Source organism: Pelodiscus sinensis, chromosome 15, assembly GCF_049634645.1.
Source record: "Pelodiscus sinensis isolate JC-2024 chromosome 15, ASM4963464v1, whole genome shotgun sequence".
NCBI classification, from domain to species: domain Eukaryota; kingdom Metazoa; phylum Chordata; order Testudines; family Trionychidae; genus Pelodiscus; species Pelodiscus sinensis.
In genome coordinates this window covers 7,297,425-7,321,344 of record NC_134725.1, presented here as the reverse complement: position 1 = coordinate 7,321,344, position 23,920 = coordinate 7,297,425, and the positions used below count along the sequence as shown (strand labels likewise).

Genomic DNA, 23,920 nt, shown 5'->3' with positions numbered 1-23,920 from the left:
TATAGTGTCATGAACTTTCATGGGCAAAACCCACTTCTTCAGATGAGCTTGAGGTGAGGAAAAAAAGGGGACTTCTGGTATTTGTAACAGAAAAAGAAGGGACAAGAAAAAGTACCTGTCAATTGTAGTGCCAGTGCTAATGAGGCTAATTGAGGGGCTGGAAGTGTTCCATACTTAGATTTTGATGTCCATGAGATGTTAATGCTTTATAATGGGTTATCCAGTTAATGTCTTTGACAGGTTTTGCTGAGATAATTCAGCATATATCTGTACTGATTTGGTTGTCAGCACTAACTTTTTGGGGCACCCACATCAACTGTGTCACAGTCCTGTATGAATTTGTGCATTATGAGGATTCTTGGCACCTATCCCACAGTGTCTCAGTAACTGGTTCTAGGGCTAACCGATCATTGGTACAATTGGACAAAACGTGTCAGATAAATTATTTATCTGAAAATGTTATTTCAGTTTAGCTGGTTTGAATTTCTGCTCTGGAATAGACCCAAAATGGGCAATTTTGATTCACCAGAAATTCCAAAATATTTCTGATTTGGTTCAGTCCAACACAGATTTTACTTTCAGTTCTTCAAAACTGTGACCAAGCTAAAAAGTCAATTATTCATCCAGCTTTAATTATTGGTGTTTTCCACGGTGCCTCTTTCCCTTCACTTTACCATGTGTATCAGCATCCCAAGAGACTTTTTACTGGTTCCAGCATTCTTTGTCCAGTGACACCTGCCAAAATAAATTGTAGGCATTTCCAGTATGCATGCTGATTACGCAGGTAAAGGTGAGTTAGCAATCAGAAAAATTTCAAAACTGGGATGATCTGGAATATTGGCAGCTTCCCTGTACTTCAGTTTAACATGAAGGCTGAACAGAAAGCCATTAAAACATTGAAGTTGTCCAAGTATTCATGATCACACTTTGCACTGATTTACAGTTTCATCTCCCTTCCTCTTTCCAGGTTCAAGTTCTTCTTTACTTCTTGCAGTTGGATACTATCCCCACCCCAGACAGCAAAAGGCAAAGCATCCTCTTTTCTACAGAGGTGTAGGAGTCTGGTCATAACAACGGGGCTTGTAGAACTGTTCTTGCTGTGAACCTGCCACTCTGAGAACAGGAGGACTGTTTCTTCTTCAGACATTATTGGCCTGTTCCTGTCAAGAGGAAGCATACCCTCCCATGATTCTGCAGTTTGTCAAACAGAGACAAGCTGAAGAGAAAGGAGAAACTCCCTCTAGTTTTGCTCCGTAGAATAGGAACATATTAGACTGGATGTGGAGTTATGCTGAGAGGCTCCACTAGAAGGAGCAACAGACACTTGAGCAAATGCAAGACGGAATGTGATTGTTGCTCCTGGGAAGGTGAGAAGGTTATTCCTCATTTTATTGGATTTAATTTATCAAGAAGCCTCAAGCTTTCTACAGGAGCACTTGTCAGGGTGCCCTTTTGGGATCAGAGGGGAATTAAAGGCTATATCACAAGTGTGTCTTTGATAACTGCTGTTGTAAAGGACTGCTATGGGCCACAGAGAATAGTATCATTCAGCAAGGGGGGGGGGGATCTTTGATTCCTCCACTGAGAAATTTGAGTCTTGATTTGAACAGGGTTTATAAAAAATAAACTAGAAGTTTTGTGTATAACTGGACCGGTTGTTTTTTTGTCTCTCTCCTACCTCTTCCCTTGTAAATGTTTGTACAAACTCTAGGGAAGGGGGTATCCTTTTCTTGCCTCTTTATTACACTTTGACATTTTCTTTTGGTGTTAAAGGAGCCAGACCCACTTGCATTATACAATAAATAAATACAAATCATGAAAGAAAAGCCGGGAGAACTAGGCTGAGCACTTTAATTCCAGTATCTGAAATAAACAAGCTCACTTAGTTGTTTATAAAACAGAGGCAGTGTTGTCCAAAAAGGGTTGCTAAATTCTTTGAGACCTTTGAAATTAAACGATGAAGCTCCTAGCTCTCTGTACAAATAGATGTTATTACTTATGCTGAAATAAGCATTACAGACATGTGCTAAAGTATCTTCAAGTGTCTGAGGACAAAAAATCAACAGCTGTCTTTCTTACTGGCTGCTTAATCAGTTTTTTTTAAATCAAAATGACATGTTTGATACTTGAATTTTTTGATGCTTTGTATGTTGCTTCTACAAGAGTCTTTTTCTGATAGATACAAATACTTTGATATGATATGTCAGAATGTACTATATGGACAATCTGCTAACAAGTAGCATTTTGTATTCTTCGGAAATTCTGACCCTGTTTGAATTAAGAGCAGTGCAGATATTTCTATAAAGCTACACTCCGCAGTACAAAAAGGTGGGGACCTAATACCCACTCCACTTATACCTGTGCAATCACACTGAAGTCAGTGCAGTTACAAGGGTGTAAGTGGGAGCAGTATTTGCTTTGAGAACTGTAAGTATAAGCTAACTGCATGGTCACCAGACCAGAGGAAGAAGCTATTCTGGTCAGGAAACAAATGAACCAAGTATCTGGGGAGAGATTTTAGCTGCATCAGTCTACCTTACTCTGTGCTATCCACCACTCTATGCAGTATCCACTTTAGTTGCAACCATTCATCAATGACCTGGCTCAAAGAAGAGGGCAGCTGATGACAAGAGAAAGCATTAGAACAAGGGGGAAGGAGAAAAGCAAATTTAGAAATAAACAGTCTCCATAGTTGAATCATAAGTAGCTTATGGAGGATGAGGATGATACTAATGAGAAGAAAGCAAATCTTGCTAATACCAAATTTTCTGAAGGTCTCTCAGACATCTACATTAAAAAAAGAGGAATCTTTCAAATAAGAGGGAGTAAAAATAAAAAAGGGAAACTATTTAGCAGTCAACATAATTGACTGCTGCATAATAGATGTTATTGTACTGTGAAGTTGAAAATTCAAAGAAAAATATAAATTTTTCCATTTTGTGAGTATATCAGCATTTTGCATGCTACTGTAAGGATTCTTATAGGAATTTACTATTGTTTAGCACCCCTCTTTTCTTAGGTCTGGGAACAAATCTGTGTGTTGTAATGTACAACTAGGAAATTTCTCCACTGTATTTCCACTACATTCCAGCTTCCAAGCCCACTTGATATTAGACCCTGAGACAGAGAAATGTGTGTGTTTGGCAGTGCTTAAATTGGGGGTGGGGGGTTGGGTGGCACAGTGAAGGGAAACAAAAACTTGGTTTAAAAATGTAGGTTTTTATTTGTATTGTTTTTGGTCTTTTGTAAAATGAGAAGTTAACACTGGGCAATCTTAAAAAGATATTGTCTCAAGAAAAGGCTACAGATCAGTAACACTCTCCATAGTTTTCTGCGTTTATGTATTTGTGTTGGTTTTTATATAGCAGCTCTGTAACAATCCTCATAGTCAGCTGCACAACTACCCATTCCTTTACTAAATTCACATTTTGGTGTGCTGTTTTTGAGGTAGCAGCATTACAGGTTTTTCTAGTTCAAAAATTCTACTCCAGTCAGTGATGATTTTTCCCCTTTTGGTGCTTGTAATCAGCAGCTGCCATTTGCAGTGTTTAAACTGGAAAGCAATACCATCACAATTGTGCCAATTTACTTTTGCTTGACTTTATTTTTATTTATATAGGATATATAATTTTAATATTAAGTTACCAATTTATATTGTGTAACAATAAGAAAATTGCATCTGTTCTGATTACTGTTACAAGTTGTTGCTTTTAGTCTTTCAGTACAATACAATGCTTGATTCTGCTGTAACCCAATCTAACATGCAGGCATGTGGATGAGAAGAATTTTTGTAGTTAATTTAACATAAAACGTTAATTATTTTGGTTGAGTATGAGTATGTGTTCCCCAAAGCTGGTAATTTTGGGCTGGAGAAATAGCACATCCTGTGATGATGATGAGACCATTGATGGATTTGAAATGTGTGAATGGACTAGTTGAGCTTCCCATAGAGTTGTAAGCTTTACAAAAGGACTGTGCTTTCAGAAAATTAGAATTCACAAAAAGATTTTTCTTTTCCCTGCCTAATGCTGTCTTAAGCCCCTACTAAATAAAAAGTGAGGGACACAACCTAGCGTGGGCCAAAATCCTTTCAATTACCACAGTTTATTTCCTACCAAAGTTTTTGAGGTAATCAGGATCTCCCAATTTACATGTTAGAAGATACAACACAGATTGCATGACAGAGGAAACTGGCAAGAATTTCCCACTAAAGTTTATTTGTGAAATGTGTTGGGGCTAATACTTTTTGGGGTATCAATATATTTGCCATATTTTTCAACCCCTTGACTTTCAGCTGCTTGAATTTGAAACATAAGAACATTCATGTAGGATTTTCCAGATATTAGCATAGTGTATGTATCATCATTTGTTTACCCTCCCCCCCCCCAAAAAAACCCAAGTCTTCTTTCATTTGGAAATAACTTTTTTGTTTTTCTATTCCCATTTTATTTTTTAAAAACATCGAGTAGGTTTTTAAACTAATAATATTGGGCAAAACAGGCAAATAAAACCCAAAAAAGAGCTTTTGAGAAGTGATACAAATTAATTACTTAAATCTGTTTCATCTTTGTGTTTGTGTGTTATTTTGTGTTTGAAGGGAGTGTCTTAGTTGAAACCAAACTGAAACACATTCATTGAAATGCTGCTGGTGAATTTTACTCTTGCACAATTTAAATAGGTGAGGTAGTGGGTAGGCTAAATCAGGCTGTACTTTTATATGCTGCCAATTTTCATGTATTGGCTAATGGCAAAATACAGCAATGCATTGATTACCTTCATGATGCTTACTGCCTGCTTTCATTCTGACCTTCAATTGCTAAGTGAAGTATAGGGCAATTGATATTTAGCATGTGATGTGAAACTGCAACATTTCCGTAGGCCACTAGGTGGTGCAACCAAGGACTCTGTTAATGGGAGATGCTGTATTTTTACACTTCTTACTCATTTTAACTGTTCTTTAATCTAATCCACTGATACACTGTTATGTTCACTTTCTGTATAAGTTCATTTAAGCAAATACGATGTTCTGTAAAGTGTATAAAGGATTTCCTAACTTGTTTTCTAACAAGCCCCCTCCTCCACACTCTGGGAACGGCAGGATAGCCAACACACAGGCTGCCCTGGGATAAGGGACACCCTGAAGGTAACTGTAGCACTGGAAGGCATTATGGCTCACTTCTCTCACTCTATTGTTCCTCAAAAATGCATAAAGAGATAAATCGATCACCATGGCCTTTGAAGGGGCTGAAAACCTGCATTTTAAGAATGGAGGGCAACACTTTCCTGTGATCCCTCGCTTGGTAGTCCATCAGTGCCTACCTATGTATTAAGGTGATAATTTAAGGTGCAGCAGTCTGACTTGGAAAACTTTTTTAAAAAAGAATTTGAAATGTTCAGATAAACTCTGCCCTTTCCTCTTTCCACTCAGAATTTCAAAGGAGGAGAAAGTTTATTACAGGAAAACAGAAGTGTTCACATTATGTTTATGTGCCTTGAAGAAATAACATACATCTCCTAAATCAGTTACTGAGCATTAAGGCACTGAGATTTCCCATTTAGGGTTAATAACTTCCCCATACTAAATGGGAATGAAAAGCGAGAGTTAAGGCTGAGTATATAAAAGTTCTCAATGAGTGTATCTACATTGACTTCAACATCAAAGGGAATCTCCTTTAAAGGAAGCTCTTACAGCTGAATAATAATAAATATCCACCCTCATAACCTGCCGTTTTTTTAAGTACGAAAAATAAAAGTACACAAGAAAAGAAGCATGATTAGGAATCACACAAATTAGCTGGCTCAGCAAAGGACAAAACAACATCCTCTCCTTAAACTTAAGTAACACTAAAAGTGCATGCCCCCACCCAAGTGCTCAGCTAAGACTATATTTTCTGTAGTTAACTGAAACATAACTGTATTCAGCACGGATAGTGTGCCACTTATAATGTGCTGTGATACTGTTCTCTTGCTACTGAAAGTTGTTACATTCCAATGTTTGGTATTCTGTCTGGTCATGTGTTGTCCTCAAATATGAGTTTTCTTTTTGTTGGAAAAAGCTCTATACATTACAGTGGTGGTAACAACCAGAAAAGGGGGAATTTAAAAAACCAGTCCAGAACTAGAAAATCATTTGGAAGTTGATACAAAAACAGCCAGCCTCTGCATTGTAAGCATAAAATGTCACAAAATACAATAATTGTGAAGTGGTCATTGGTCACTGCAGTAAGACCATAACAGCACTGAGATGGAGGCAAACTGAATTGTCCTGAGACATCTTTTCTCCTGGCATATCTATAAGAAGTCTAGAGGAGCACAAAACATAACAATGGAACAACCAAAAAGCAGAAAATATGAAGGTGACTCATGCTATTCCCTTTCCCCCACCTCCCCCCCCCCATACCCATCCCCATTCCTGCTGCTGAGTCTCTGTTCATTAGAGTGCTGAAAACTTAGGCAAGGCCATTGTAAAGTAATGAGAACATAAGAACAGCCATAGTGGATCAGACCAAAGGTCCATCTAGCTCAGTATCCTGTCTGCCAACAGTAGCTAATGCCAGATGTCCCAGAGGGAGTAAACACAACAGGTAATCACGTGATCCTTCCCTTGCCACCCATTTCCAGACAAACAGAGGCTAGGGACACCATTCCTACCCACCCTGGCTAAGTGCCATGGATGGACCCTCCCTCCATGAATTTATCTGGCTCTTTCTTGAACCCTGTTAAAGTCCTTGTGTTTGCAACATCCTCTGGCAAGGAGTTCTACATATTGACTGTGCACTGTGTGAAGAAGAACTTCCTTTTATTGGTTTTAAACCTATTAATTTCATTTGGTGACACCTCGTTCTTACATTGTGGGAACAAAAAAATAACTTTTCCTTATTTACTTTTTCCATACCAGTCATGATTTTATAGACCTCTATCATATCCCCCCTTAGTCTCCTCTTTTACAAGCTGAAAAGTCCCAGTCTCTTTAATCTCTTTTCATATGAGACCCTTTCCAAACCCCTAATCATTTTTGTTGCCCACCTCTGAACCTTTTCCAAAGCCAAGATATCTTTTTTGAAATGAGTTGACCACATCTATACGTAGTATTCAAGGTGTGGGCATACCATGGTTTTATATTGAGGCAATAAGATGTTCTCTGTCTTATTCTCTATCCATTTTTAAATGATTCCTAATGTTCTGGTTGCTTTTTTGACTGCTGCTGCACATTGACTGGATGTTTTCAGAAAACAATCCACAATGACTCCCAAGATCTCTCTCTCGTGTTGTTATAGCTAAATTAGTCCCCATCATATTGTATGTATAGTTGGGATTATTTTTCCCGATGTGCATTACTTTACATTTATCAACATTAAATTTCATTTGCCATTTTGTTGCCCAGTCACTTAGTTCGGTGAGATCTTTTTTAAGCTCTTCACAGGCTGTTTTGGCCTTATCTCTCTTGAGCAGTTTAGTATCGTCTGCAGATGATCTATGCCAGTAGTTTTCAAAGTCAAATCATGGTTCCGGGGTCATGGAATATAAGGCACTGGGTCACCTTGCTCAACCTCGCAGGGACTCTGGTTGCTTTGGTCAGCACTGCCAACCAGGCTATTACAAGTCCCATCAATGGTGCTGCCTCGCTAAGGCTGGGTCATGGCCTGCTCTTTTAGTCCCAATATTTTCTGACACTGTGCTGCACCCCAGGAGTGACCAGCAGCAGTCTAGTTCTGAGGCAGGAGGCTATAGAGTTCTGCACGCTGCACCCACCCCAATCCCCCTTCCACTGATCGGGAAATGGCCAATGGGAGCTGGAGCGGTAGCACCTTTGGGGGAGAGCCACATGCAGCTGCCTGTGCACCTCCACTTAAGAGTCAGACCTGCTGCTGGCTGCTTCTGGGGTGCAGCATGGTTTGTGATGCCAGGAGAGGCAGGAGGCCTGCATTAGTCCTCCTGCTGTGCTTGTGACCAGGAGCTGACTGAGGAAAGCCCGTGCACTAATCCCCTGCCCCAGCCCTGAGCAACCCTCAAGCCCAGAGTGCCCTCTTGTACCCAAGCCCCTCATCCCTGACCCCATGCTAGAGCTTTAATCCCCAGCCCAGAGAACTGACCCCTCCCGCATCTCAATCTCATGCCCTAGCCCAGAGCCTCTTCCCAAACCCTGAGCCTCTCATTCGCAGCCCCACCCCACAACCCTGACTTCTGCAATGTCAGCCTTCTGCCTCTGCCCCTCCCAGCTCACACCTGCCAAATCCATCTTCCCGCAGCTTCGTTGAGTCACAGGCATCAACAATTTTCTTTAACTAGGTCTCCAGAAAAAAAGTTTGAAAACCACTGATCATGCATATTCTTTCCAGGTCCTTAGCTTTCCTTCTATCCTGGAAAGAGAAAGAAGTGCCCCTTTTCTAGCAGAAATCTGAGCCACTTAATGTCCATGTACAGTATATAAACTGCTATATTGACAGACCCAGTTAAAGTATGGCTGTTTCCAGATATATCTGAGAGAGTTTAGTCTTTGAGTGTACACTGGACCAACTGTTACTGCTTTGGACCAGCAGGGTTACACCATTTTTTAGAGACATGATGAAAACAGTTTGGTTCCATTTATATAATAAGGATCCATGTTTTAAACATGTCTGAAAACTGCAGTACTTCAACAAAGCACCACAGCCTAGTAGTATTCTCTTAGGCCCTGTGTATCCTACCGCTTCATATGTGTTAACTACAATTATGTTCAAACACTGTTGTCAAAAACCTTACACATGGATTTTCCAGTATATAGACTGTTTCATCATCTATAGCAGTTTCTCTGTCCAGTGGAGACATGGTCAGGAGTAACCATCTAGCTACTCCATAGCATGGATTCTGAAAGCAGTGGTATCACAGGGCCTAATATTACCTCCTAATTTATGTGTGGAGCGGACCTTGTGTGTGTGGAACATACCTATTTGCATGGAATGTGAGTTCAGTTGCCCAAGCAGCATCACCATTTTGCTTACCCCAGGTATCAGGGAAGATACTCTGTAAGTCTGGGATTTGGGCAAGAATAATGGCTCTGATCTCTGACTGATTTTCCTGATCCCCACTGCTCCCAAGGGATGCATGGAGTTTAAGTGTGGGCCTCATGGCCTGTTCAATAGAGGGGCAAATCCACCTCTTCCTCCACTACCAGTGAGATCCTCAAGTTTCCATCTTTGCAAAGAGAACCTCATATTTCCTCCTTTTAGGCCCATTTGGAGACCAACTGGGCCTGCAGTAATGTATTTGGGTACAGACACAAATTGTCAATCCTGGTAAACTAAAGCCATATGTAAAAACTGTTTCAAATACTTAATGCAGAAAAAGCCATAGTAAATCCTTCACATCAGTTCTTTATAACCTATCCCCTACCTGATCCCTTCTTTAGATATTCACAGCCTGATATCTTGGATTGGACTTCTCATCAGCTTTTAAATGCCTGAAAATATTGCACAAGAACTGCAACATATTAGAAGCATTGGGTAAAACTGACGCCTACACCAGAATAGATGTTTCCAATGCTGAGTATCCAAGCCAAGAGCTCTTAATACTAAAAGCGACTACGAAATAGTAAAATTGGAAGAGAGTATATTGGTTAACTGAGGGAGTCAGAATGAAACAGTGAATTTAAAAAGAAAATCTCAGAATGGAACATTGTGAAATTTATGTCCTTTCTGTGTCTGTTTAGAAAAATAAAAATAAAAACCAAGCCTTCTCTTTCCTACTTAACTTGTGTAGTTTCTTCTTATCTCTACTGTTGCAAGTGTTTATAATCCATGCAGAGTTCAAAGGAAAGCAGATGATAAAGCTATTTATTTAAATATAAATACAATTAAATTATATAATTAGTGCTAAAGTATCAGGTGTAGAAGAAACTTGTTCGTTGTTGGTGGGTAATTTTGAGTTTCGCATAGGGGTAAAATTGTCTGCATTGTTTAATACTACCATGTTTCATGTGAAGGACTCTGTTTTGACATTTCATACTGCTGTTAGTACTTCAATACCCAAATAGTGATCTGTTTTCAAAAACGGAAATAAATGCCCTAATCCTAAAAGTTGCGGAGCACATGCAACTCCCATTGAAATGAATGAGACTTGCATGGCTCAGTATCTCTCCAGGTTAGGCCTCAAAAATGCAGCAGAGAAAAAATGAAAAAGTCATGCTGGTATAAAAAAGGATCAAAAAACTGTATCTGGAAGTAAAAATCTAAGGCTTTTTTTAGCCTTTGTTTGTATGCAAGGTTAAATAAAATCTCCTGTATCTATTTGCCAGGTTCCATTGGTCTCATTTAAATAAACATTGGGTCCAGGAAGGCTGGATTGAATGTGTGAATGGCATTTGATAATGTGTGACTGGCATTTGATAAAAGTTTATGATGTACAATTTAAACTTTGGATTTTTATCAAGTTTTACTTTGTGATTACTTCCTATCTGCAAGACAATAATAATATAGTGGGTTAAATGGACTGCAGAACCCAGATTACAATTATTGCTGAGTTAAAATGAAAGCAACTGTGAGATGTACATACATACAGTGGCAGAAGCAGAATATTTTATTTTAGGGCTACGCTAATCTTGTTATAGGATTATTGCTTCAAAACAAAACCAGTCATAAACATTGTAATTTAACACTACTACATAGAGTAGTAAGGTGCATTTGTTGCAAGTTGAACCTCTCTAGTCTTGCACTCATGGGACCTGACCAGTGCCGAACTAGAGATGTGTAGTCCACGGGAGGTTAGTATTGTTTAGCTGCAGCATTACCAACACTTCCACTGCTTACTGGGCTCTTAGAAAATATTTCAGGGGTAAATTAGAGCTAAATAACAGCACAGAACACTGAGAGCCAGGACTGGAGGCTGTAAATAAACTTTAGGGGACCATGGGACATTTGGCTACACCCATGAGAAGTGAACATCCAGCTAACTAAAACCACAGATATTGCTGGCTAGAGAGATTTAATCTTTACAGTGATAAGCAAGGCTTACTCCTGCCCTGGCCCTGTGCCACTCTTTGAAAGCAGCTGGCATGTACATCAATGGCTCCATGTGCTGCCCCTCATCTACAGGCACTGAGTCCACAGCTTCTACTGGCCACGATTCCCCATCACTAATCAATGGGAGCTGCAGAAGTGGTGTCCACAGGCAAGGAAACCATGTGGAGACCCCCCTGCTCTGCCTTTCTCAGGGGCTGCAGGGACATGCCAGCCACTTCCAGGAGCAGCAATTACCACAGGGATAATGACTCCCGCCATGACAGGTTAGGCATTTTAGAACTTATTCCCCAAAGAATTCTATGTAAGCATAAGAAAGAAATAAAAATGATGAACTGCACAGACCAGCCAAAACATCAAAATAAAACACTTTGCAAGCAGTAAAAGAAATAAAACCAACAACCCCCCTCATGTATGTGTTGGGTGGGGAGATGAGAGTGAAGGACAGTGCTGTGTTTGTGAGAATGACAGAGACACACACAGTGTGTGAGAGTGACAGAGATCTGCATTGCCAAGCTCCCTCCTCCCCCTCTCTCTGTGTTGAGATGAGGTACAGGAGTGTCCCCTCCCCTTTCTTCCTCCCACACCTTGCACAGTAAGCAGGAGGCTCCCAGGGGGGTAGTTCTAAGGAAGAGGGCAGGAGCAGCCAGACAGAGGGTGGAGGGGCAACTGAAGTGCTAGCCCTTGACAGCTTCCTGGCCAAACCAGTCAGGATCACCTGTCAGAGGCTCCAAGATCCACCAGTAGACCACGATGTACTGGATGGTGACCACTGGTGTTTAGGAATTGAAATTAGTTTTGACTGAGAATTGCTGTGCACTGATGGGCCTCAAGCTAATCAGAGAGCATCTTTTTGCCATTCAGTAGTGATAGGACATTGCCTTCCTAACTGAGCGATGGCTCTCTTAGTATGTCTATCTGGGTGTGTCTAGACTACAGGTTTTGTTGACAAAAGTGGACTTTTGTAGACAAAACTATACCTGTGTCTACACTACCACCGAGTTCTGTCAACATAACGTCGACAGAACTCGGCAGTTTTGTCGATGGTGGTAAACCTCATTCTACGAGGAATAACTCCTTTTGTCGACAGAGTTCTGTCGACAGAATGCATTATTGCATCTACACTGCCCTTTGCGTCTTTGTCAACAGAACTGGATGTAGCCTAGACGCTCTTTGTCGACAGAAGCTTTCGACTGTCGACAAGGCCTCTGTTGACAGAAGCCTGTAGTCTAGATGTATACTCTTGGGGAGTACAGAGTGTTTGGAGGAAAAATCATCAATGTCTCTTTTTCCCATTTTTAGGGTTAAAATCATTTGTATATTTGTATCATATCTATGAATGGGCATTTTATGCTGGTACTGGGGATGGGAGCATCTTGGAGCCATCTGCTTATGAAAGGGGCTTTCAACAAAGGAACATACTGCCTTGTTGGAGCAGAGGACAAAGACGCTCCCAGTACTGGCAGCAGTACCAGCAATAATCGATGGTGAGGGGAGCAGAGGGAGACACAGATGCATCTTATTTTTATAATGGAAGATTTTTTAATCAGGTGCTAAGCCTACATACAGTACAGATTCAGCAGAAGAGGACAATACCAACTAGATTTAATACCCATGCTTAGTAACTGCTGACTCCATTCCATACTTAAGAATCTCAACTCATGAAAATCTCTTAGAAATGTGAAGTGATCACACATTGAAGACCAAGTTTTCAAATTTATCAAACCAGCAATTCTGGATTTCTGTTAAAGAACTCAAGAGAAGAAAGCTATGAAACTGCTGCTTTCATCTGCTTCCAGTTATTTCTGAGAAGTCAGCAATAATGTATGTGAAAATGAAAACACAGAAATACTTAAAACTTGAGAAACTATTTACATCTGGTGCTTTTAGAAATGCAATCAAACACTGTACAGCTATGCAGTGAATCCCAATGCCCGGTCCACAACCCGCTGCTGGGCTGTAAACCTATGGCTGGAGGGCCATGGCGGCTCTCGGGACTGGGGCTGAGGCACACCACTCCTGCCGTGGCTGTTGGGAGAGGTGTGTCCTGTCCTGCCTCTTGACCAACCAGGGCTGGGCAGGGACAGGGTCTCTTCCCAGACATGGAAGAGTACTTTGCTGCACAGTGGGAGGGCTGCATGGAGCTCAGCACAGCAGCCTTACAGCAGCTGAGACCCAGGCAGCAGCGCTAAGCTGGTGGTTGGAGGCAGCACAGGGCTAGGTCAGCGGGGCCAGTGCAGGCACTGGGAGATGGAGGAGTCAGGCTAGTGCTGAGGGAGTCTGGGGGTGGGAAGCTGTAAGAGACAGGGAGCTGGCTCTGAGAGCCTCTAGGAGTGAAGCTAATACTGGGGGCCTCTGGGGGTGGGGGTAGTACTAGGGAGCTCTAAGGGGTGGGGGGCTGGCACGGGGAGATTCTGGGGGCAGGGTTAGATGCAGTGGGGCTCTGGAAACAGGAGGCTGGTACTGGGGATCTGGTTGGGGGGCTCTGAGGGATGAAGGGCTGGCACTGGGGGACCTTGAGGGTGGAAGACTGGCACAGCGTTTCAGTGCAGGGGACTCTGTGGTTAGTGGCTGGTGTTGGGGACAGGAGTGGAGAGGTGGGGGCCTCTAGGGGTTAGGACTGACACTGGGGACTCTGGAGGCCAGAGCTTTTGGATGGACAGGTAACATTTTATTTGCATGTTTGCATTCATTATTTTCATAATAAATATGTAAATCAAATGTTACCAGTCTTCCAAAAGTTTGTGAATGGGTTTGCCAGTCCCCGGTAAAAAAAGGTTGGGAACCACTGAACTGTGGAGTCTGAAATAGGTCCATTCTCACTAAAATCTTACTCTGCAAAAACACAACATCTATATTTATAAGTTATAGTTTTGACCAAACTGTATGCAGTTGAAAACAAGTTGCCATTCAAACTCTAGTGTCGAGAATCAATAAAAAAACCAGAATTTGGTTGTGGGGAAGCCCACACATTTTAAAATATTTGTAAAGGAGCCACAGCTCACAAACATTTGTTAATTACCATAATAGAATATCCTTGTACGCTATACCAGACCATTATATTTCAGTAGAATTTAAAATACACTAGGCAGCACTCTTGGACTGGTAAAGCAATAAATATTCGTAGATCATGTGCATTGTAGCATAGGATGGGTTGTGGTGGCACAATTGTGAGAAAAAATCAAGTAAGGAAAATGTCTGAAATATTTAATCTCATTCTACAAATCTAAAATTCATATTAAAAAAATTCTCAAATACTTCCATACTTGATTATCTCACAACTATGCCTCCAAATCCATTTTGAAGTGCTCTTCTGCAAAACTAGAATTATCTTTTAATAACCTTTCCTGGTTTCTAACAGATTTATTACCCTGGATATATTTTGCCTGCAAGCCAACTGCAGGATTGAGCCATATTGTAACCAATATTAATGGGAAAAGGTACAAAAGGGAGATAACTGAATTAGACCGAACAAAAAAGGCACATTAATATAATTCAAAGCTTCAGAATTATGCATGTTAAAAACAAACAAATTTAAAGCCAAAAATTAATATGTCAAATATTAAGCCTAGTTAGTAAACAAACAAGGAGAGGACAGGCTATTCCACCTATCATTCCCTTTGTGAATCCTTAAAAAGATATCGTGGGGAAAGTATGAAAAAAACAAAGAAAAAAACAGACAAGAGCAAGCTTCATCATCATGGCTGTTACTCCCATTGTTTCCTAGGACACTGGACCTTATCATCCAAATCTTGAGAAATGTCTTGACCAGATTAGGCCAGAGATAGGATGACAGATGGCACTGCCACTCCTAGGCTATGTCTAGACTGCAAGCCTCTTTCGAAAGATACTTTCGAAAAAGCCTCTTTCGAAAGAGTGCGTCTAGACTACAATATGCGGATCGGAAAATCGATCCGCTTTTTCGAAAAAAAGCATCCTGACTGCTGGACGCTCTTTCGAAATTAAAAGCCACCCGGAACCGCTTCTGCCAGGGCATGGGGGCAGCATTTCCTTCCGGGTGCTGCTGCCTGCCTGCCCTTTGCAGAGACGTGGCATGGTGAAAGGGACACTCCTGAACACCCGTTGCTCTGCTCCTGCAGCTGCCTTTGCTGTCCCTCTAGGAGGTAAGCAAGGCATTGCAGTGCTGGTTTGGAGTGCTCAGCTTCCTGGGACACCCCAGCAGGTTTTTTGATTGGAGGTTTTTCTGTTTTAGACCCATTTTTTTGGCATGGAGCCAGAGCTGCCCCTGGGCAGGCGATGGCCCCACGCCATCATACTGCAAGTGTTGCTGCATCTGCATGACACAGTCATGAGGCTCCTTCCCCATCTGGACCCAGACCAGAGGTACGAAGGGATCGTCCATCAAGCAGCCACACTGCCCTTGCCTCCAAACTTCTTTGTGGACAGGCGTGTTTGGAGGCTTGACACCAGCTCTGACTGGTGGGACCGGCTCGTGATGGAGCTCTGGGATGACAAAGAGTGGCTACGCAACTTCCGGATGCGAAAGACCACTTTCCAGGAGCTGTGTACCTGGCTCGCCCCTGCTCTGCAACGGCAAGACACCCACCTGCGGCCCGCTATCCCCCTGGAAAAGAGGGTCGCCATTGCCCTCTGGAAGCTGGCAACCCCCGACAGCTACCGCTCCGTGGGACACCAATTTGGAGTGGGCAGGTCTACTGTTGGATCCATCCTGATGGAGGTAAGTCATTGTCTGGGGACAGTCACAGTTTGGGGTGGGGGGAAGGGAGACTGTCAGGAAGGGCAAAGTGGAGTGGGAGTGGGAGGGAGCTCCTCCACTCACCCTGAATTGTTGGGGGGGGGGTTCTGAGGAGGGGATTCCCGGGGTGTTTGAGAGGGAAGGTGGGCGGTGGGTTCTCCTCCTAAGAGATAAGGCACCCCTTCTAACATTTTGTTGCCTGTCTCATTCTGCAGGTGGTGAGGGCCATCAATTCGGAGCTGCTCAACAGGCTCATCTGTCTACCAGATCTGGACAGCGTCATGGCCGGCTTTGCTGCCCTTGGCTTCCCGAATTGTGGAGGAGCGCTCGATGGGACACACATTCCAATCCGTGCACCGCCCCATCGAGCAGCCCAATTCATTAACAGAAAGGGCTACTTTTCTATGGTCCTCCAGGCCCTGGTCGACCATCGTGGCCAGTTTTCTGACATTTGTGTTGGGTGGTCAGGGCGGGCACATGATACCCGCATCTTCAGGAACTCGAACCTCTACCGGAGGCTTCAGGCAGGAACATTTTTCCCGCATCACGACTTTGCAGTTGGGGATGTGCACATGCCGGTGTGCATAGTGGCTGATGCGGCCTACCCCCTGATGCCGTGGCTGATGAAGCCCTACACCGGCCACCTGGATGCGAGCAAGGAGCAGTTTAATGCTCACCTTAACCGGGCTCGCAACCAGGTGGAATGTGCGTTCGGACATTTAAAAGGCAGATTTCAGTGCTTGCTCACACGCCTAGACATGGGGGAGAGCAACATCCCTGAGGTGGTGGCTGCATGTTGCGTTCTCCATAACCTGGTGGAGAGGAAAGGGGAGGCCTTCCTACCAGGGTGGGGTACAGGTGCTGATGGCCAGGAGAGGCACTTTGCCCAGCCCCGGACAGCTGCCATCCGCCAGGCTCACCGGTCTGCTGTTTGCATACGGGAGGCCCTACGGGAGCAATTCTCAAGTGGAGGCCACTGACTCTACTGAGGGGCTTCTGCCTGGGGACTGGGCCCTGGCCCAAAAGAAGCTTCCCTCCACAACCCATCTCCTGACCCTGTTTGGAGAAATCATTAACACCAGGGTTTGTCTCAAAATAATAAGTTCTGTTTTATTTTTTTAAATATCACTCAAAAAATAGTATAACTGTTGCAAACATAAAAAAGCTTTTGTTCATTTTTGATGTAGAAAAAACTATGTACAATAAACATTTTGTTGAACACTTTCTTTGTCATTTAACTGGGGTGATGGGGGTGCTTGAAACCTGGAGGGGGGAAGGGGATCAGGTTGCACGGTGCTTGCCTGATCGCAGTCTCCTGCCTGGGCCTCGTGTTCGGGGTCCATCATGGCCACGGGATCGGGTGGTGCACCTGTCGGTTGGCTGGATAGGGTGCTCTTGGGACGGGGAGGCCTGGGGGAGAGGAGGGCCAGGGGGAGAGAGGGGCTGGGGAACTGGGGGGGCTGGGGGAGAGGGAGGTCCAAGGGGGGAAAGGGATGCTGTTGTGGAAGGGGGGTTTGGTGGGGCGGGGTCATGGGGTGCTGGAGGAGCAGGACCAGGCACAGGAGCAGGCAAGCCGCAGACCTCCCTGAGAGTGGCAGTCAGGGACGTGCGCTGCTGGACCAGCTCCTCCATCAGCCGGTCACGCCACCGATCCTCTGCCTCCGCTCTCTCTCTCAGGATGGAGTTGAGCTCCTGCACGGCCTCCACATGCTGCCTCAGGATGTCCGCATACACACGCCTGTGTCTGCGGCTCCCATGTCCCCGAGATGGAGGTGGAGGTGGGGTTGGGGTGCTGCGGCCCTCTTGCACGGCTGGTCCGGCTGTGGAGGAAAAGAAGAAGACACAATCAGTCCTAAAAAACTGGACTCTGTAGCACTTAAAATACTAACAGGATGGTTTATTAGGGGATGAGCTTTCGTGGGCCAGACCCACTTCCTCAGATCAGAGTAACACGGCTACATTTCTATCACAATCAGTCATGTGTGCAACAGCTGTCCAAAAGGGCATGCCCTCTCCTTGAGACAGGGGAATCAGACATTCTGAAGGTAACACTGTGTGTGACCTGGGCATCAGCCTGAGCATGACAGGTTTCCCTTGTGCATCACCCACTGTGCACCCACCTCCCCCCCCCCCTTTAATAGTTAACTTTTCAAATGCTTTAATGTTACTTTTCTTTTCTGTATTATTAATAAAAAGTTGAAACGATTTTTAAATAATATGTTTGCCACAATACTACGCAGGCTGAAGTCCCTGTGTACCAAACCCCAGACCTCATTTAATTAGCACTATTTAATGTAGGAGAGTGAGCCCTGGTCTATACTAGGGAGTTATTTCAAAATAACTTCCCTTATTTCAAAATAATAAGTGGAGCATCCACACTACTAAGCCAATTATTTTGAAATAATGGGCTGGTTATTTTGAAATCTGTACTCCTGCTTTCCTCAGGGAATAATGCTGATTTTGAAATTATTTCGAAATAGCGCTAGTGTGGACAATCCGCTGTTGCTAATTCAAAATAACTGGCCTCCAGAAGCCTCTCACAGCTGAAGTTCTGACCACTCCAGCCACTTCTGGCATCTCACTGCTCCCCTTCTTCTGTGGTGCTTAAAACTGCAGGCTGCAGGAGAAGGGCTTATCACACTTAGCCAGCCTTGTGCCAGACAGCAGCATCCCAGGAGCCATAAGTGACCCCAACGCTCCCACAAAGTCTCCCATGGCTGCCAACATTCCTGCTACTCCCTCAGTTGCCACTGGCAAGGTAATGCAGGAGAGCTCCAGCCTGGACTGGTGTGGAGCTCCTGGACCTCATCGAGATCTGGGGGGAGAGACCAACCTCCAGGATCTCCACACCAGAAAGAGGAATGCAGATGTCTATGGCCACATCACTGCTAGCGTGGCTGACAAAGGCCATAAACCGAACCCTAGACTAGGTCTGGATGAAGATCAAGGAACTCCTGCAGGACTACCACAAGGCCAGTGAGCAGAGCAGACGCTCCAGGGTGGCAACTCACAGCTGCCCCAGCTTCCAAGAGCTGGATGCCAGCCTGGGAGGGGGGCTGGTCACCTCCCACCTCTCATGGTTGTGGAGTTTGGTCAGGATACGCCCGGCGTTAGCTTCCAGGAGAGCAGGGTTGTAGATGATGAGAAAGAGGAAGAGGAGGTGTCGAAGGCCAGCCAGGTGACCATGCCTACCAGCCAGGAGCTGTTCCTCAACCTGGAACCAGTTCCTCCTCCCAGGATGTCTCCCAAGCCTTTGACAAACCTAGGGAAATCCTACAACTTTCCCTATATGCATGCGGGGGCAGGTAACGGGCTGCTCATTCCTTGCTTAGCCAATGTGGCCTAGGGGTAACAGAACAGCTTGTGCACAAGTGCACATGGAGCATCTGTCTGGAACACTTAGCCCCATGACGCTCTCACACAGAAAAGTATTGGTCCTTCTCACAAGGTTCCTGGAGTAAGGATGTTAAATATCAACTAACTGACTAATCAAGTAGTCGATGCATTTTGCATTGACTATTCAATTAATCGATAGGGTGCCTCTGTCTTTGAAGTGTAGCTGTAGGGCTGTTGCTACACTTCAAAGGCGAAAGAGCTGCGTGAAGCCTGGGGTCAGCTGGGGACTCCGCAGTGTTTCAAAGTGGCAGCGCTGTATTGAGCCTGGGGTCAGCGGGGAAGTCCCCAACTCATCCCAGGCTCCATGTGGCACTACCGCTTTGAAACGCCATGTGTAGCCTGGAACACATCTGCTGGCTTTGGCCTGCATGCAGCATTTCTAAGTGGCAGTGCCGCTGCGTGGAGCCGGGGCTGGCTTTAGGCCGATTTACCCGATTCCCCCGAATCGGGCCCTGCGCCTAAAAGGGCCCTGTGCCCTAAACCTGGAAGTGTGCTGGGCACGCTGCAGGAGGGGGCGTTGGCCCGAGAGGAGCGTGGCGGTTTATGTGTGCTGCGGGAGGGCGAGTCAGCCCGTGGATTTGGCTGGAAGGTGGGACTCTGCCCTGTAGCTGGGGATTTAAAGGGGCTGTGAGTTGTTTCTTTGTGTGTTGGGTTGTTGGGTTTTTTTTTTTGCTCAACCAAAGTTTGGTTTGAATTGGGCCCTGCACTTCCTAAAGCTGGCCCTGCATGGAGCCTGGAGTCTAGCCCCAGGCATCAAGCAGCACTACTGCTTTGAAATACGTCCTCCTCTTCCCCCCTTCCTTTGCTGCCTCTTTCTGATAGAGGAAGCAAGGGGAGGGAAAGTGGCGAGTTGACTAGCCTGTCAAGTATCCGATAGGCATTTGCTTATCGGATAGTCGACTAGTCCTTCACATTCCTATCCTGGAGATGCTTGCCTTACTCCAGCCTCCATGGTGGGACACCTTCCCACAACAAGCTACCACTAAGGAATTTGATTTCATGGAACCACACAACAGTGCCACACACGGCACAGGGTCATGCCCACACTCAGGCAGCAATTGCTCCCGGTCAAGCACAACGACTGATCCTGTGCACGGGAATCTGCTGGGGGATAAAAAAAGGAGGGGGAACCCATTAACACATTCTCCGGCAAGCGGTGTCTGCTGTTCACACACAACTCCCCCAACGTCTCCCTCCAAAGGGCAGGAATAGAAGTTTTCTCTCTACAGGATGCCACCAGTGCCAGACTTGGCATATACAGGACACAGCAGGAAACTGAACAACTCCATCCCCACCTTCTACCCACAGGCTCCTGGCCCGGCACCTTCCCATGCCTGCTTGTCCCCTGGCCGTGGGTGTAGCGATGCTCCCGAGATGTCTGTGCCCCTGCAGGAAAGTTCCTGCTGTCTAAGCAATATATGGCCTCGCTCGAAGCACACTGCCATTGTCAGAACTGAGACCTCTGGTGTTGGCTCTGAGATAAGTACTAGACTTCATACACAGTGTCTCCTGGGATGACTGCCCTTGTAACTTTTCTTTGCAGTTGAGCCAGTTGTGAGCATGACGCTTTCCCCATCTCCAAAATCATCTACCCGAAGAGAACCTGTGAGGACCTGATGCAGTAGATAGCCTGCCTGCAGTCATTCATCTGGGGTCTCAAGGAGGCGCACCAGGAGTGGGCTGCTGTCTAGGACCCTAGGACCAACTGGTGCATCAGCAGCAGGCCATGTGCTTCTCCCTCACTTCGGTGATGGAGCACATGGCCTCATGCATCGAGCGGGCCACCAGCCACTTCTCTGCCCCCACATGGCTTCCCCTCCTAAGCCCCCTGCAGGGTTCGTCGGGGCCCCAGAACACATGGCAGTGGAACCTCTTGGACAGCAGAAGCCTCTTGACCAAGTAGAGGCAGGCACCAGTCCCAGCCCCATCCCTAAGCCCCTCTCCCTCCTCCTCTCCCATTCCACGTTCTTTACCCAGTCCCTCCCTTCTTCTATATATAAACAGTCCTGTTTTTTCACAAGAGAAGGCTTTATTATTTGCTCTACAGAGGAGGGGGGGAAAGTGGGAAGGGAGGGAAGGAAAGGCACATAGAGGGAAAGCAGGGGCCCTTTGTGGGGAGGCATGGGGGAGAGTCTCACAGCTGGCCTTGGACAAAACTCTCCCTTAAGGCCTCCTTGATGAGCACAGCCCCTTGATGTGCTCTTCATATGCCACTTGTGACCAGCTGCTTGTATGCCCTGGCCAGCCGTTCAGCCTCTGACACCCACCTTGGCAGAAAAGTCTCCCCTTTACTCTCAATCAGGTTGTGGAGCACACAGAAGGCTGCCACCACAAAGGGGATGTGCTCACTGAGGTCCAGGTGGATGAGGAGACTCTGAACCTTCCCTTTAAACCAGTGGTCCCCAACCTTTATGGGCTCCCGGGCGCGGGGCCACTCACGCGCCGGGCGCCCAGGGGCGGGGCCGCGCATCCTGGGGCACGCCAGGGCTGGGGCCGCCCGAGCCCCTTGTGCCGTGGGCCCGGGGCTGGCGCCGCCACCCGAACTGTGCGCCTGGGGCCGGCACCGGCGCTGCGCGCCCACATGTGTCCCGGGGCTCGGGCCGCCCGAGCGTCGCGCACCAGGCGCCGGTGAGTGTTGCGCGCCTGGGGCCGGTGCCTCCAGTGCGCCGCACACCGGGGGGCGGGGCCAGCCCGGGTTGTCGGCGGGCGCATACAAATGCCCCGGCGGGCGCCATGGCGCCCGCGGGCACCACTTTGGGGACCACTGCTTTAAACATCTCAATGGAAACTCCACTACCCTGCAACAACTGCTCAGCCTGGCACTCCTTGCTGGGGTGCAGGCTGTGTATGTAGGGCTTCACGAGCCCCGGAAACAAGGGGTAGGCTGCATCACCCAGGATGATGACGGGTATGTCCACCTCCCTGAGTCTGATTGTGCGGTGTGGGAGAAAAGCGCTGGCATGCATCTTTCAGAACAGGCAGGAGTTCCAGAAGATGCAGGCATCATGCACCTTCTCTGACTATCTGCTGCTGCTGTGAATGAAGCGTCCCTTGTGATTCGTGAGGGCCTACAACACCATGAGAAGTACCCCTTCCTGTGGATGTAGTCCAAGGCACGGTGGTCAGGGGCCAATGCTGTCTATGGCCTCTTCACAGTTAGGGAAACCCATGGCAGCAAAGCCATCGACGATGCTGTCCACATTCCCCAGAGTGATGATCCTCCATAGCAGCACCTGTCTGATGGCCTTGGATACGTGCATGAGCACCGTCTTGACTGCAGATTTCCCCATGTAAAACTGGTTCCCAACTGAATGGTAGCTGTCCAGTGTGATGAGCTTTCAAAGCACGATGGTGATGCACTTTTGCACAGGGATTGGGGATTGTATGCAGGTGTCCTATTACCTGGGGACAGAGGCAAGCCACTTGCAAAGCACGAAAAAGGTGGCCTTCCACACGTGGAAGTTCTGCAGCCACTGCTGGTTGTCCTATAGCTGCGGGACAATGCAGTCCCACCAGACTGAACTATTCCTATCTGCCTAAAGTGACATTCCGTGGTGTCCAGGGGATTGAAGGGCACACACAGTGGCAGGTGCGCCACAACCTGATCAAGTCTTGCAGTTTAGGTGGGTCCTCATCCAGCTGAAGCAGCACGCAGGCAGTCTGCAAGTACTGCACCACAGGCATAGCACAAAGCCTGTGAGCCTGGCAGTATCTGTCGACAAAGCCTCTTGTAAACAAAAGCCTGCATTCTAGATGTACCCTATCAGTTTAGGAGTAAACAAGGCTGCGAATGGCTAGCCAACTACAAAAGCAGTTTATCCTCCCTTGGTGTTCACACCTCCACATCAGCTGCTAGCAGAGGACCTCATCCTCCCTGACTGAATTGACCTCATTATCTCTAACATTACTACTCTTGATTGGAACTCTTTTCTTATGCCTGTATATTTATACCTGCCTCTGGAATTTCCATTACATGCATCTGAGGAAGTGCGTCTTTGCCCATGAAAATCTTATGCTCCAATAAATCTGTTAGTCTATAAGGTGCCATAGGACTTCTCGTTGTTTTTGAAAAACACATCAACTTCTCCTTCCCTGGGATGGCAGGCTGGTTGGTAAAGGTTGAGGTTGGTAAAGACGTTTCCAGCTCTCTCACAGAGGATTAGAGCAGAGGTCTCCAACGTTTTTAACCACAAGATCACTTTTTCAATTCAAGTGCAACGTAAGATCTACCTCAAACCAAAATATCCTTGCCCCACTTCCTTCCTGCTCCTTCTCTGAGGCCCTGCCCCGCTTCACCCCTTCTCTCAGGCCTCACCCAGCTCACTCAATCCCTGTTCCTCTCCCATCCTCACTTTCAGCAGGTTGGGGTAGGGGATTTAAGTGCAGGCTCTGGTCTTGGGCAAAGGGATTTAGTGTTGGGAGTGGCTCCAGGCTTAGCCCAGGGTGGCAGATTGGGGTTCAGGAGGGGTTTCAGGGTGCGAGCTCTTGGAATAAGTTTGGGTGTAGAGGGACTCATGTCTGGGTTAGAAGGTTGGGTGCAGGTGGTTCAGCACTGGCACAGTGGTTCAGGAAGCAGGCTCTGGCTGGGCACTGGACAACTGAGACAGCTTCTGAGTGGTGGAGCAATGGAGTTACTCCTGCTCTGGTCCTGCACCACTCCTGGAAGCAGCTGGCATATACAGCTATGGCTCCATGGCACCATTTGCTGCCCCTCATCTACAGTTACCGATCCCAGAGCTTCTTCCGGCCACGGTTCTCCATTATTGTATCAATGGGAACTGCAGGAGTGGTAGCTGCAGGCAAGGACAGCATG

The 23,920-nt window shown here is 46.0% G+C and overlaps 1 protein-coding gene across 1 annotated transcript in view; it reads left to right on the top strand.

Moving 5' to 3' along the window:
- Window positions 1–10,265, top strand: part of BCR (BCR activator of RhoGEF and GTPase) — a 155,102-nt gene extending 144,837 nt beyond the window's left edge. Inside the window, exon 23 of the mRNA XM_014574761.2 lies at window positions 968–10,265. Coding sequence (XP_014430247.2) covers window positions 968–1,057 — 90 coding nt within the window. The 3' untranslated portion in view covers window positions 1,058–10,265. The remainder of the gene's footprint in view (window positions 1–967) is intronic.
- The last annotated feature ends 13,655 nt before the right edge of the window (window positions 10,266–23,920 follow it).